This window comes from Coptis chinensis, chromosome 3 (assembly GCF_015680905.1).
Source record: "Coptis chinensis isolate HL-2020 chromosome 3, ASM1568090v1, whole genome shotgun sequence".
In the NCBI taxonomy this organism is placed as follows: Eukaryota; Viridiplantae; Streptophyta; class Magnoliopsida; order Ranunculales; family Ranunculaceae; genus Coptis; species Coptis chinensis.
The window spans coordinates 51,462,214-51,478,159 of NC_141458.1; the positions used below are offsets into that span (position 1 = coordinate 51,462,214).

The window sequence follows — 15,946 nt, forward strand, 5'->3', positions numbered from 1 at the left end:
TCCTGCTAATATTTTTCTTGTGTTTTTAGGGCGCTTCAAAAGCTTTTTAGGTTGGTCTTTGTATGGAGGATATAGTACCTAGTCAACCGACTCTTGAATTCTTTTTCCATTTCCACCACCAATATCTAAGACAACACCCTTTTTTTTCATCTTCTCATCAAGTTGAATTTGGCCTATAAAAAGAATAAGCTATAAATTTACAATAACCTAAGACTAATTAGACAATTAATAGTACAACCGAGCTATTTACCTTTATAGTATCCCATAACAAGTCTCTCACTTCATCTCCGACAACATGCCAATTTTCATAATCAACAATAGAGATTCAGGGACTCTCTAACAAACCTGAAAGTAGCTTGCCAAATCCTTTCCGCCTTCCCCCTATAATTGACCATCTTCATTGTATTGAACATTCAATAGTTCACCCTCTCTCATTTTTGTTATCCTTTTGCATTGAATTGCTCCTCTTCCTCGTCCTTTCTACACTTGAATCTTGTGTATTGTTAACTTCCATTGGTGTATCGGAAGTCTCAATAACTCCCATATCTGAATCGAATCAGAATTCTCTCCTCGATCCATGTTGATTTCCTATATACCCCAGTATAGACATGAAGACTTTAACCAATAACAACATATGAAATAAGCTAGGTATCAATAACTTGACAATATTAATTAAACAATAATAAGACAAATGATCATCCATAACATGAATTAAACTATTAAGGCAAATATAAATATCAAAGTAGGTATGAATTCACATTTAATAACAATATTCAATAGTCAAATAATAAAGGAACAAACTTGTTCAAACATCCCCATAGAAAGAAAAAATCATAACATCCTCTAACTTAATCGTTAGAGGTAGGGTCCACATAAGTCCCCTCACAATCTACACACACGCATAAGATGATACCGATGCACCCGAACTAAGGAAGTCGACATCCGAAAGACTTTACTACTTGTATGATCTAGCTCATCCTCATTCCCTTCCTCAAGGTAGTCTCTTTCAGAGTCCTCAAAGCTATTGACCATTTTGGATCGAGTTGGTCGTACATAAAAGACTTGCTTGGCCTGAGAGGCCATCACAAAAGGGTCTTCCTTATGTCCAATTCTACCAAGGTTAACAGAAGTGAAACCCAAATTGTCTACTTTGATGCCATTTCTGTTGTCAACCCAATCACACTTAAATACTGGGACTTTGAGTACCAGATAGTCGAGCAGCCATATCTCAGTTATAACACCGAAGTAACCCATTTCTGAAACAACGGGGTTCTTATCCTTGGCACTAGAAATTTGCACTATTGTCGCCATTAAACCCACACCACTATTTTGGTTTACTAGTGAAGCTTCATGATCCTTCGTATGAAAACGGTATCCACCGATAACATAGCCTAAACACTTTAGAACGTCTCGACGAGGTCCTTGAGCTATAACTTTCAGGGTGTTTGAAAGTTTGTTACCTGTAACTGCTGCCTCCTCCTTAACCTGATTATCCAAGTTATCCAAGAATCTTAGTCAAATTTAGCAAAGTTGTATTAGATGTAAAATAATTTCAGATAATCTTACCCTTTGACCTAATCCAATAAATGAATGTGCGAGTGTGCTCATCTTGATACCATTTGGGCGACTTACAAGGATAAGTAAGCTTTAGGTGTTCCATATGCTTCCTATCAAGTTAAGAAAAAGCTTGGTCACCATTATCTGTCTAGGTGAAATAAGGAAAAAAAATCCTATACTAATGTATTCTTTCGATATAAGGTTGAACGCATTAGTGTTTGCCAAAACACATTGATGAGCTTGCTCCCAAGTCTTCTCGACGACTTCAACAACATTCATACCACCAAGAGGCTTTCCCTTAGAAATTGTATTTTCTTTCTCCGTATCATTAGTATCCATGTTTCTAACTGATGGGACTCCCACTGCATTCACTCCAGATAAGTACTCGCTAAGAAACTCAACAACTTCTTCAAGGATATAATTTTCAGCAATGCATCCTTCTGGACGATTTCGATTCCGCACGTAGCCCTTTAGTATTTTCATGAACCTAATATTCAAAAAGTAACAAAAAAAGAGAAAATACAAACAAACAAACAATCAAATTGATGAAGCTTTACTGAATTATTGAAAGTAGTTAATCCAATTTTCTGTGTACTTGCCTCTCAAATGGATACATCCAACAAAAGAATACTAGCCCACAAAGCTCAACCTCCCTTATAAGATGAACAGATAGATACACCATGACGTCAAAGAACGATGGTGGAAAGTACATTTCCAGTAGACATAAAGTGAGGACCAAATTGTCTTGAATTTCCATTAATTTGGACACATCCACTACTTTGGTGTAAAGAGAGTTGAAAAAGAAACACAACTGAGTGATGGTATACCTCACATACTTTGGCAACACTGATCGTTTTGCCACAGGAAGAAGTTGCTACATCAATATGTGACAGTCATGAGACTTGAGACCATACACTTTTAGATCTTGCATCGACACGCGGTGTCTAAAATGTGAAGAATATCCATCCAGCACTTTGAGTTCTCGCAAAGTGTTGCAAACTGTTACTTTCTCAGCTCTAGATAACGTATGACATGCTGGTGGAAGATAAGTCCTATTTTCCCTTTTCTATGGTGCTAGTTCCTTCCTCATGTCCATTTCTAAGAGGTCTAGGCGACTTTTGAGGTCATCTTTTGTCTTGTACTTAATGTTAAGTAGTGTGTCGATGATGCTATCACAAATATTTTTCTCAATATGCATGACATCCAAGTTGTGTCGCACAAGCAAGAATTCCCAATATTCAAGCTCAAAAAATATGGATTTCTTCTTCCAATATTTACCACTTTCATTCTCATCGGCGTGTCGTCTTCTTCTCTCGTGTTTGTGACTCTTCATTGGATGTCTTTGACTTCTTTCTTGATGTTTTTGGCTTTGAAATCACCAAATTTGGTTTCCCCATCTAACTTTCATCCCTTTGAGCTTCTCTGAAATCACCTCTCCGCTTAATCGGTCCGGATGTGATCTTAACTCTTGGCTGACCATTAAATGCCTTCCTTTGCCTTCAATAACGATGATGATTTTTGGAAGGAACTTTCTATGGGACTGATATGTGTTTTATTCGAAAGTGTTTCAATCTTGTAGAATCAGTTTTCTCACCACATATTGACAAAGCAAGATATCCCTTGACACTACACCGAAGCTAAATTTCCAAGAGCAGAAAAATCATTGATCGTCCATAGTAGAACAACCCTTAATGTAAAAGATTCTTGCTTGTAGGCATCACAAACCTTCACACCAGATTCCAAAGAGCCTCAGAAATCTTCAATTAAAGGTCTAAGGTAAACATCAATATCATTACCAAAGTTGCCGGGGACCTCGATATCAACATTGTCGACATCGTAAATTTTCTCTTCATACATAACCATGGCGGAAGATTGTAAGTGATCAACATAACCGCCAAAGAACTATGCCTAGAGCTGAGATTACTATGTGGATTGATCCCATCTATCGAAAAGAGCAAGTCACGATTTCTTGGATCTTCAAATAACTCGCCACCTTTTATCAACCTCTTTCCATCTTTGGAGAATCTGGGTTGACGATTTGACCATTAACTTCTACTCTTCTATCTGCATGCCATACCAAATCCTTTTGATGTCCGAGCGGATTGAAACATCTTTGCAAACCTTTGGGAGAGGCGGAAAGTACCACAAAACTTTCGCAGCTTTTACCTTCTTTTCCTCGATATCTCGACGTTCCACAAGTTGGAAAACTAGTTTAATCCTTATACTCATCTCCTCCTCAGAAAGTATGCAATCATTGGGACATGCATGTATTTTTGAACTTCCATTCCAAACGTAGACAAAATATTTCTAGCTTTGGTCATGGATTGTGGCACTTCGGTATTATCCGGACAACATTTTTCCCAACACCTTCAATAGCTTGGTAAAACTTGTGGTCCACCACCCACTACACCGGCTTTCAAGTTGAACAATTCCACAAGGGATGATAACTTTGTATAGCTTTTGCAACCTTTGTACAAAGGTTTCTCAAAGATCTTCAAGCAATTTACAAAGCTTTTCGTGATTCCCCGTGAAACTCTCATATGCATCATTAACCATTCTAACAGGTGTCCCCAAAATCACATGGGGTTTCCATATCAAAGTCTTGACATGGAGGTTCATGCGTGGCGACATTTCGGGACTTTCCACTGTGAGGAGCTTTTCCCCATGCCATATCCACGCTACAGAACTTTTTTCAAAACCAACATGAAACAGATGATCCCTGATATCGTCCAAACTCTGATGCAAGTGGTTCCAACAATTAAGGCATGGGCATCTTATGAAATTAAGATTGTCTGGGCCTGCATGCTCTCCAGCACATTTTATAAAATACTTGACCCCTTTCTCGTATTCATCAGAAAGTCTATCCATAGTCATCCAAGGCTTATCCATACTCAATGTCATAAATTCAATACACAAGTACTACATACACATGAAAAAAAAATGTAATTAAGCAAGATAAAATCATGCAATTCATAGATTTTGGCTCAATCTGGTGGTTGAAGCAAATATAAACATACAATATAACCTTGTACTAATCAACCTAAGGTGCCAAAAGTGTGTATGGGAATGGATTTAGGCATATGAATGGGGAAATTCCTACTTGCCTTACATGTGCCCGCCACCACCTAGATACTTGGTAGACTAAAATGAAATAGTTAAGTGTGTCGATTAAGATTAGGGTCTTGATACTAGAAATTCCTAGCAATCATAATATTCAAGACCTAACTTTGCAAAAGAAACACACACACACAATCAACAAATTGAAAGCTAGTAATTTTTTACCGTTGAGTACATGTTTATCTATTTGTCGGCTCAATCATGATCACCAAAGGTTCCTACCCAATATATCAATCAACAATAAGCAAACTTGCAAACTAATAGTAAAACAACAGGCATAAGAGCTTCTAAAATCAGTTTATGTAATGAGAATAGTCTCCATCTCTTACTCATTCACCAAACACCTTAAGCCACTAACAAAACCGTAAACATGAACCGCCAAGCCACTATACAAGCAACTACATGCCATCACTAGGCCAATATATCAATTAACAATAAGCAAACTTGCAAACTAAAAATAAAACAACAGGGCATAAGTTTCTAAAACCAGTTTATGTAATGAATAGTCTCCATATCTTATTCTTTTTAGTCAAACACCTTAAGCCACTAAGAAAAATTGTAACCGCCAAGCCACTATATAGGCAACTACATGCCATCACCGGCCATTACAAGTTTTACTAGGCTACTAAAAGGCAAGTATTTGGTGAGAGCTAAAACTTTAAACCTTTCATTGGACCACATTTTGATGCATCGAGACGGTGCTATGGGATTTCATATAATTTTGGGACCTCACATGAAATTCAATGAAAAATATCCCCAAGCGCTCAGTGAATTATAATTTGAGGAATGCAAACACCCTGATCAATGCACCTACTATATTGGGGGAAGAAAAGCACTAAACACACGGCAGGCAGTGTGATACAAAATCTATTCGAATGATTCGCTCAAATCCTTTTGGAGTTCTGACAAACAGTAACGATTTTCTTAAGGTGATTCAATTGAAAGTACTAGCCTACTAGGAATAACTTAGTGATTCTAATAACTGAGTATATTTACATTCCCCCCACCCCACCTCTTTTACAAGTTTAGCATCAACCAAAGGATTTTTTGGTTAGCAAGATCCCCTAATTATACAAGTTTTATTAGGCTCTGGTAAGAAGGAAAACAATGTCCGCTTTCATCTATCTGCTCAAGACAGTACATGGGCTGATGCATTGTAGACCGATAATGATTTTGGTAGAACCAAATGAGCACAAAGGTGGAAAATAGACAGAAAAAATGGACTAGGCCATTAGTTCATCTACATTATATTCACAAGACTATACGTCTATTTCAAGCCAAGTTACTCCTTCCGTACTTAGGTCTTTGATTGTATTTTGAGTACTTGACCTACTGATGTTGGTAGGCACACATGTGAACTATCTGTAGTAATTTGGTGAGTATAGGTGGTCGTTATTGTACATTGTCATTGACTATCAAAAGAATCGCCAGTTTATCATCTTCTTTGCATACCAAGTTACCTACATTCTACAAATGCTTTGAAGCCTTCATCTTTTCAACTAGAAAATTGGTGTAGCATACTGCATCCTGCATATAACCTCAAAACCACTGGTTTATGTTTCACTTTTTCAAATACAGATAGAGACGACACATTACACATCTACTTAGTTAGATCCAGGTAAGTAGGTAAGCAAAAATTAAAAAAGAAATACCGAATAATCTGGCATATGAACGCCACCATTAAATTACAGGATCAGATTACCAATTGTTAGTTAAATAAAATAGTGACACTTACAAACGAGGGTGTACAACTACTGGAAGGAGCCCGTACACGATAACTATCAATAGTCAACATTCATCAATTTTACCATTTGGAACGTCCTGCAACAGAAAGGAGAATCTTCTTTCTTGGTCCCTGCAGATCATAGCAACCATTCATAAATAGAGAAAGGTAGGTAACATCAAATAACAATAGGCAGTATAACCATGAGTACCTATTACCAATAAAAGAAGAATGATGATAACTGACAGAGATTAGAACACATCGATGGCAATTTAAGAGGCACTAGACGGTTCAATAATCATATAATGGTTCCACATGTTTCAAATCTTCAAAGAATCTTCTTAAATAATACGAATAGAACATCAGTGCTACTATTAGAGTATTGGGTAAAAGCAAATGATACCAGCACATATATGACTTTTAACATTTACTATTTTACTCGATTACTTTTTGTTTATATAATTTTTCTTTATGCAATTAGTTTCTCCACCAAATCTTCTTAATCTTCCTAACATATTTAAAGAAATATATGATTCAAGTAACAAACACTATAGTAAAAAATTGGAAAGAATTTTTTTTTGTGAACCCTATCAACAGCTACCAATGATATAAAGCAAAAACAATTGCTTTACAGCCAAAATTGAAATTAAATAGAGCAAAAAACAATTACCTGATAGCCGAAATTGGTGAGAGCTGTAGAATAAAATCACTACTATTCTGCTACTTTACTGGTGGCGATGAGAGACCGATAGAAGTTGAAAAAGAACCCTAGTGGATGATGGAAGTTAAGAAAAACAAAAGAGACCGATAGAATTTTAGAGAGAGTTTCGGAAGTTAGAAGTTTTGAGAGTCTGGGAAGTTGAAAAGAGTAAGTTTTAGCGCCATAAGGTTTTTGACCCTACTTTCTAAATATTAAATTTTCTTTGGGCGTAGGGTTTTTGGTAGACCGACTTTGTCCACGGTATGGTTATATTTTTGCACAACATTAGCCACTTTTTAGTTGATACGGTGGGGTATATGAACATCAAAATACAAATTAGGCGATATTGGTTTGTTCCGTGGTATATGAGATACCATATACCACTGTTTTACGAGATTAGTGGCATTTGCTTTTACCGAAATTAGAAAAGGTATTCTTACCGTGGCATATGACTATTAGCCACTGTTATTAGGGAAACAGTAGTATATACGCTTTGACCTACCGTGGCTAATGAGCATTTATGTAGTAGTGTAACAAACTTAAGTAACCTATACTTGAATTTTCAGCAAATGGAAACATGAATTACACAACATAATGATACTAACGATAAAACTTCTTTAACAAGTACGTGTTCCAAGGTCGTGGCAATAACTTCCCCTCGTGTGTTTTAATCCAGTACGCTCCATTGCCAATGACGCGTTCCACTATGTAAGGGCCTTCCCACGTTGGCGCTAGTTTAGAGTCATCTTGAGTTTTTTTCAAGACTAGATCCCCAGGTTGAAAAGATCGAGGATGTACTCGTTTGTTGTAGGATCGCTTTAGGTGTTGATAAGATGCTACTCTGATAGCTGCTAGGTCACGCCGTTCTTCCAGTAAATCGACCTCTCGAGCTAGTACTGAGTCATTATGCCCTGATTCGACAAGTTCAGATCGAGTTGTCGTGATTGTCAGCTCGATGGGGATGACATCTTCTGTGCCATAACATAAGGAGAATGGTGATTCGCCTGTGCTGGAGCGAGCTATGGTGCGGTGAGCCCATAGGATGTTCTCGAGCTGGTTTGGCCACTGGCTTTTGTTCTTTTCAATCTTTTTCTTCAAATTCTCTAAAATGGCTTTATTGCTGGCCTCCGCCTGTCCATTGCTTTGAGCGTACTGGGGAGTGGAGAATGCATGAACGATCTTCCACTTGGCTAGGAACTCTCTGACTGTTTTGCCCTTGAACTGGGAACCATTGTCCATCACCATCGTGTGTGGTAAGCCAAATCTGGTGATGATATGAGTCCAAATGAAATTCCTGACATGTGACTCTTTGACGTGTGCCAACGGAACTGCTTCGACCCACTTAGTGAAGTAATCTGTGGCAGCCAAGACAAAGTGGAAGTCGGTGCTCTTCTGAGGGATGAATGGTCCCATAATGTCCATGCCCTATATGTGGAACGGCCAAGGGCTCGCAATGTTGATCAGTTCGCGGGCTGGCTGAATGATGTTGTGCCCAAATGTTTGACATTTGATACACTTGAGGACATATGTTTTGGCATCGATCTGCATACGGAGCCAGAAGTATCCTTGGGAGATCGCTTTATGGGCCAATGAGCGACCTCCAGCATGGTTTCCACACTCTCATTTATGAATCTCAGCAAAAATTAACTGACCTTGTTCTGGACTAATGCATCTCAGATGAGGTCCCCCAGCGGATTTGCGAAATAACCTGTCGTTTACCAAACAATAGCTACGTGCCTGGTGCGAAATCTTCCTGGCCTTGGTACGCTCATCTGGGAGTGTACCGTGCTGGATGTACTATATAATAGGCTGCATCCATGTTTGACTCATCTGATCTCCAGAGAGTGGGCACAGGTTGCTGATCTCTAAGACATGGTCCGCTTGGTAAGCTGGTCGGTCGACCACTTCAATGGTCAGTTGTCTAGGGGCACAGTTCGGTGTCTGAGTGGCCAGGTAAGCTAAGCTATCTGCGTGACGGTTCTCGTCACGCAAAAAATAGTGTACTGTAGCTCTGCTGAAAGAAGGAAGTAAATCATTAACAACTTGAAGGTACTTGGAAAGGTTACCTTCGTGGGTAGTGTCTTTTCTTTCGATCCGCGAACAACCGGGCCAGAGTCAAGAAAGATTTGGAGCTCCTTTACACCGAGCTGGATTGCTGAACGTAACCCCATTATTAATGCCTCGTACTCCACTTCGTTATTGGAGGTTGCGAAGTCTATGTGAACTGCCTTCTCTACCATAGCTCCTTCAGGGGATACTAAAACGATTCGATACCATCGCCTCCCCGGGTTCTTTGGAACCATCTATGTAGAGGACCGGATCGCTTTTATGTTTGCTTTTCTTGGTGCGACCTCGCTTTGACTCCCAATTGGGGTCGTCGACTGGAAAATCTGCTAGAAAATCTGCGACGACCTGGCCTTTCTGAGACGTGCGGGGGACGAATTCCATGTGGTGCTCGCCCAATTCTTCGGCCTATATCGCCATCCTAGTAGTCTTATTCTCCTTGTGAAGGATCCGCTTCAATGGAAGGTCGCTAAGTACTTTGATTGGATGAGCTTGGAAGTAAGGTCTGAATTTTCTTGCTGAGTATAATAAAGCAAGCACTGCTCTTTCAACGTGGGAATAATTCTTCTCGGCTGGAGTGAGCGTCTTACTTGTGAAGTAGATAAGCTTTTCTGAATTGTTTTCCTCTTTGAAGAGAACCGAACTGATGGCGAAGTCTGAGACTGCCAGATAGAGGCCTAGTGTTTCTCCGTCTGTTGGTTTGGCTAAGACGGAGGCGCCAATGAGGTATTCCTTGAGAGTGGAGAATGCTTGGTGACATTGATCGTTCCATGAGAATTGCTCGCCTTTTTCGGATCTGTAGGAACGGCCGGCACTATTGTCCGGCGGCGCTTGATATGAATCGGTTGAGTGCAAATGACCATGCCCCAACTTTTGTATCTGTTTCTTTGTTTGTGGGTCGGGCATGTCTAAGAATGCCCGGATTTGGTCTGGATTTGCCTCGATACCTCGCTGTGAGACCTGATATCCTAAAATTTTTCCGGAGGACGCTCCAAAGAGGCATTTCTCTGGGTTCAACTTCATTCTAGTTCGGCGTAATCTGGAGAATGCTTGCTCAAGGTGGGTGAGGTGGTCGCCTGCTTTTTTGCTTTTGACAACCATGTCGTCTTTGTAGACCTCCATGGTGTCACCTAACATGTCCTGGAACATGTCAGTTACCAGTCGTTGATAAGTCGCCCCGGCGTTCTTGAGTCCGAACGGGAGAACGTTGTAGCAATAAATTCCTTGCTCAGTGATGAATGAGCTCTTCTCCTGATCTTCCTCAGCGAGTGGTATTTGGTTGTACCCACTGTATGCATCCATGAATGATAACAGCTCGTGCCCACAAGTCTGGTTGACTAGTCGGTCGATTCTAGGTAGTGGAAAGCTGTCTTTAGGTGTTTCTTGGTTGACGTTGGTGAAGTCAACGCACAGGCGGACTGTACCGTTCTTCTTCGAAACTGCCACGATGTTTGCTACCCAATCTGGGTAATCGACCTTCCTGATGAAACCGACTTGCTTGAGTTTATCGAACTCATCGTTCATTGCTTTTTGAAAACGTAATGACAATCTTCTAGGTCGTTGTCGAACTGGTTTGGCACCAGGGTTGACGTTTAACATATGGCATGCAACGCTAGGATCTATACCAGGTACATCGATATATGACCAAGCGAACACATCTTTATTCATGGACAAAAAGTTTACAAGATGAGCTTTAAGTGTGGGGTCGAGGTTAGCCCCGACATAGACGAGTTTAGGGTCGTCTTCTGTTCCCAGATTCACTTGCTGCCTTTCCTCGGTCGGTGTTGAGACTTGTGCTGTTTGAGTGCTCTCTGGAGGATTGCACTTTGTAGATGTTGTGTTGGTCTGGTGAGTGGCTGTAGTAGCTGTAGGAGCTGGAGCGTCTTCTGTGGTTACGACAACAAGGTCAGAAGTGACTTCTGTGGCCATGACAACAAAAGCTGGAATGGTTTGCTGCACTGGTTGTATGAGAGCTAGCGGGCGATCTCGGCTCGCCATACCGGATGCTCTCATCGGGCTTAATTCTAGGATTTGTAATGTTGGGACAACTGCTGCCTTAGTGGAGCTCGGGATCTGGGCTGGTGAGAGGAAGTTTTTGTTGGAGCCCCCAGTGTTCTGCTTTGGTACGTTGGCTTTGACCTCGGCCACTAAATCTTTGGCCATTGTATAGCTGGTGGGCTCGTTTCTGATGTTGATGGGAGATCCAGTGGTCTTGTTCGCTGCGATGATCTGGTTACAATGATAGGCCTCGAGCTGGTTGCTCCGAAACTCCAGCGTTCCTCTCGGGCCAGGAAAACGGATCACCTGATGCAATGTGGAAGGCACTGCCTGCATTTGATGGATCCATCGTCGTCCTAGAATAGCATTGTAGGACGACTTGGTATCGAGGACGCTGAAACGTGTGTTGAAGTTGACCTTGTCTTCTCGGGAGCCCACTGAGACTGGGAGTATGATGTCTCCTATTGGGTTGGCCCTGGACCCATGGAATCCAAAGAGAGGTGCGATCGGGTCTATGAAGACCGATTTTGGCAGGTTCATCTCTTGGATGGTATGGTAGAACAAAATATAGCACGAGCTGCCAGGATCTATCAAAACTCGCTTGACGGTCTAGTCGCTGATTTTGACGTGGACCACGAGTGCGTCGTTGTGCGGGAGGCAAACCTTGTTGAGGTCGGCCTCTGAGAAGGTGATATCTCCCCGACTGCGTCCCGAATCAAGGGCGTGGTGGGGGTGCGGCCTGCGAAGAAAAGTTGTAAACTTCATGAAGGGCGCCAACGCGCCTTCTCTTTTCTCTAGATGTGGAAACGGAATCATCCTGAAGTGTGATCATGTGAATGGTTCTGTCGTATTCCCGACCTATTGACGGTTGGAGACGATCTTGATGAGAGCGGTCTCGGGACGTCCTCTGCTGTGAGAGCGACCTTGGGGCTTCTGATCGTTACGTCGAGGTGGGGATCTACTTCGTACTCTGTGGGCCATGAGCTTGTGGCGCAAGTCGCCGTCGGGTATGTTGGTGTATTGCTTGATGTGTCCGGCTTCTATGAGATCCTGCAAGTAATGCTTGAGCCCCCAGCATACATCGGTCTCATGGCACTTAGCTCGGTGGAAAGCGCAATAGGGCTGGTCGGGGCGATCTGCTGGTTGTCTGATCTCAGGTCGGTAGTAGGTAGCTCGTTTGATCTTCTCTAGTATGTAACTAGGAGATCTGGTGAGTACGGCGAATTCTCGGTCATTACTCGCTTTGAGTTTGGAGGGCTGCCCTTGTTGTCGGGGTCGTTTTTTAGAGGATGATGTTACCTCGTAAACTTCTCCTTCTTCTACTTCTATTTCTTCTTTATCTTGGTTCTGATTTTTCAAACCTTCTTGTAACTTGATGTACCTATCAACTCGAGCGCATGACTTTGGCCAACGCTTCGGCCGTTCTTTCAGAGCATCTGGGTGAGCGATGTTTAAGCGGTGTGGCAGGCGTTTGTGAAAGCCACCCCGGCGAATGACTCTTTGAGGCCACTCCCCATGTCTAATAGTTCGGTTTTGAACCGACTTAAGGAGCGGAAGGTTTCCTTTTTGCCGAGTGCAAGCTGAAAGAGTGAATTGAGATCGCCCTTCTTACGTCTGTTATGGACGTATTGGCTTGCGAACAGGTCGGTGAGCTGTTCGAAGTTCTTTATCGAAATGGCCTCGAGGGAAGAAGAACGGTCCGAGTGGGCCATCTTTTAGACTAGCGGGAAATAGTCTGCAATGAATGTGGTCGAACTCTGGTGCACTGTAGAGTGCTAGACTTTGAACATATCGAGCTATATGCTGGCCTGGGCATGTACGGCCATCGTACATTGGGAACCGTGGTTGGACGAAATCTGGAGGAGAAATCTTGCGGAGTAGCTCAGCAGCAAATGGAGATGCGCGGTAGGTTTTCAGCATCTTTGGCACACTATCTGGGTGGAGTCTTTCTTTACCGCGTTTTTGTCGAGCCTTTGGCTTAGCTCGTTGATCTGTTGACTGACGTTGATGACGTCATCCTCAGCGGTGGCACCTAGTGGGTTCTGTGTATCCACTTGTGCACATAGTGTGACGTTTTCCTGCCTGAGTTGAACTATTTGCTCGTTTACTGTCCCTAGTTGTCCTGCTAGCATGTGGAGTTGAGCTTCGAAGCTTGCCATGCTTCATGGGCTTGAGGGTTTTGGTTACTGATTTGTTTGGAAGTGGTTTGTTTTCTCAAGTAATCGAGACCACAGACAGCGCCAATGTAAATGTGTGATTTAGATTTCCTTTACAAATAGTCGATGGGGGACTGGAATAGGTTATTGGATGGACCGAGTTCGTCTTGAGAGCGAACTGCCTACGTATCTTGCTCTTGGTTTTTGTGGGGGAGAGCAGAATCAGGTCTGGCGTAGTTCATAGGAGAGGTATTTATAGACATTGAGAGTGTATCCTTGCCCACCACGCGTGTAGGGTGTCCCAAACGAGGGGGAGATCGATAGCATCACGAACCGCCTTCATAGGTCTGCTGTAATGATGTGGAGTGGCAGTCTGTACAAGTAGCTTGCGGCAGTGACCAGTAGCTGATGGCCAAGATTTGTGCAAGTACACCTTTAGTCATGATTGCTTCTGGAAGGGGTATTTGAGTCACTTCCTAATGTAGTTCTCGCGGATACTGCGACCGGTCTATAGCGTTCTATTAGCTCCTGGATGCGACCTAGATCCATAGGTTGATGCGTCATTTCCACCATGTTAGGCGCGTGCTGGATAGAGAATATCACTCCCCTACACCTGTTAAGCTTTCAAGAAGAAGAAGTTGCTCTTCAAGAACCACTCTTTAGTCCAAAAAAAAGAGATGGGCCATTGACTATAGACAGGGGCGGCCCTGAGTTTCGAGGGGCCCTAGGTGAGTTCGAGATGGGAGCCCATGTAATATAATAAAAAGGGGAAAAAAGAATGTCTCAATTTGACGGAGAAAATGATCTAGTTGACGTTTTTGTACTGTTAAAAAAATATATATATTTATAGTTTTAAAATATAACATAAGAGCATCTTTAGGAGAGCTACCAAAAAAACACCAAAATTTTGAACAAAAAAAATACTAAACCAAAAAAACACCAAACAACTTTAGGAGCAATATCAAATTTTCGACATCAAACTACGCGGTTTTAGATAAACCGCGCCATATAGCCCACGCGGTTTTCCCAAAATCGCGCTATAGAAGCCCATTTGACAGGCCCAAGCCCACGCGGTTTTGCCAAAACCACGCGGTTTTTCAGAAACCGTGTGCTATAACCATTTAACCCTCTTGGTCATGCGAGGTTCTCTTCATTTTTCATGTTCCCTCTCATCTAAACTCATCTCCTTGAGCAAAAAAAAAAAAAAAAAAAAACACTACCAAAACTCTTGACGATTTTTCAATGGATCATTCATCTTTTTCTGATTCTTCATCGAGCTCGAGCTCGAGCTCTTCAAATGATAACACTGCAGTTAAAACTCGTAAATTAGTGGCTATTGCTCTACCTTTGTTTCGATATCGTCTGAGTTTATTGCATCAGCAAGAAGCGGAGGCTTCTTATAGACCACATGGTGGTTCGAAGAAAGGAAGAAAATGTAAGAATCGTCAGTACGAGGCAACACTGGCTTGTGTAAATGCTAACTACTTTGGCGCAAATCCTATATTTCGTGACCACGACTTTCGACGCCAATTCTGTATGGGTCAGTCATTATTTACTCGTATTTTCAATCATCTTAATCATAATGTACCATATTTTCAACAAAAAATTAATAGTGCGGGTAAGTTTGGGATTAACCCAAAAATAAAAGTAATTGATGCTATTCGAATGCTTGCTTATGGGACTGCAGCTGATCTAGTAGATGATATGTCACATGTTGCTGAGCCAACTGTTCATGAATGCATGCACTATTTCTGTGATGGAATTATTAGAATTTTTGGAGGTGAATACTTGCGCAAACCAAATGCTGCAGATATTCAACGTTTGCTTAAAGAGTTTGAGGAACGCGGATGGCCTGGAATGCTAGGAAGCATTGATTGCATGCACTGGCAATGGAAGACTTGCCCATCCGCATGGCAAATGTCTCACACTGGCCATAAGCATAAACCAACAGTGATTTTGGAGGCAGTTGCCAATCGTGGCGCGTGGATTTGGCATGCTTTTTTTGGAATGGCGGGTTCTCACAATGATCTTAATGTGCTTGACCGCTCACTAATATTTGATGATATAGTCAATGATGAAGCTATTCCTTGTAACTACACTGTGAATGGCCATCATTATAATATGGGCTATTACTTGGCTGACGGTATTTATCCTAATTATGCCACCTTGATTCAAACTATTGCTAAACCGACTATTGCACAAGTCAAACATTTTGCAAAGAAGCAAGAAGCTACTAGAAAAGACATAAAGCGGGCGTTTGGTATATTACAGTCGCGTTGGGCTATTTTAGCGAATCCATGCAGGTTATGGTATTTGGAGAACATGGCTACTATTATGAGGGCTTGCATCATTTTACACATATGATTGTGGAAGATGAAAGCGAAACGGATATCCTGCAGTATATTCCTGATTTGGAAATACCAAGTAGAGAAGGTGCATCTGAAGATTAACGCCAATTTGTTCTATTTCGTTGGGCATCTGGCGTCAAGAGGGTTCGTTCAAAAGTTGTTCATGATAGATTGAAGAATGACTTGGTCAAGCATTTGTGGAGTAGGCGTGGGCGGCGTGGTCAGACTTGATTTCTATTTCTATTTGCACTTCATTTGGACTTTGTGTTTATTTATCGTTTCA

At 41.6% G+C, this 15,946-nt stretch overlaps 1 protein-coding gene across 1 annotated transcript; it reads left to right on the top strand.

The window, feature by feature from the left end:
- Window positions 1-14,980: 14,980 nt before the first annotated feature.
- LOC147509950 (uncharacterized) lies at window positions 14,981-15,679 on the top strand. Its single transcript, XM_086597958.1, has one exon. It carries the CDS (start codon window positions 14,981-14,983, stop codon window positions 15,677-15,679), a length of 699 nt encoding a protein of 232 aa, XP_086454084.1.
- The last annotated feature ends 267 nt before the right edge of the window (window positions 15,680-15,946 follow it).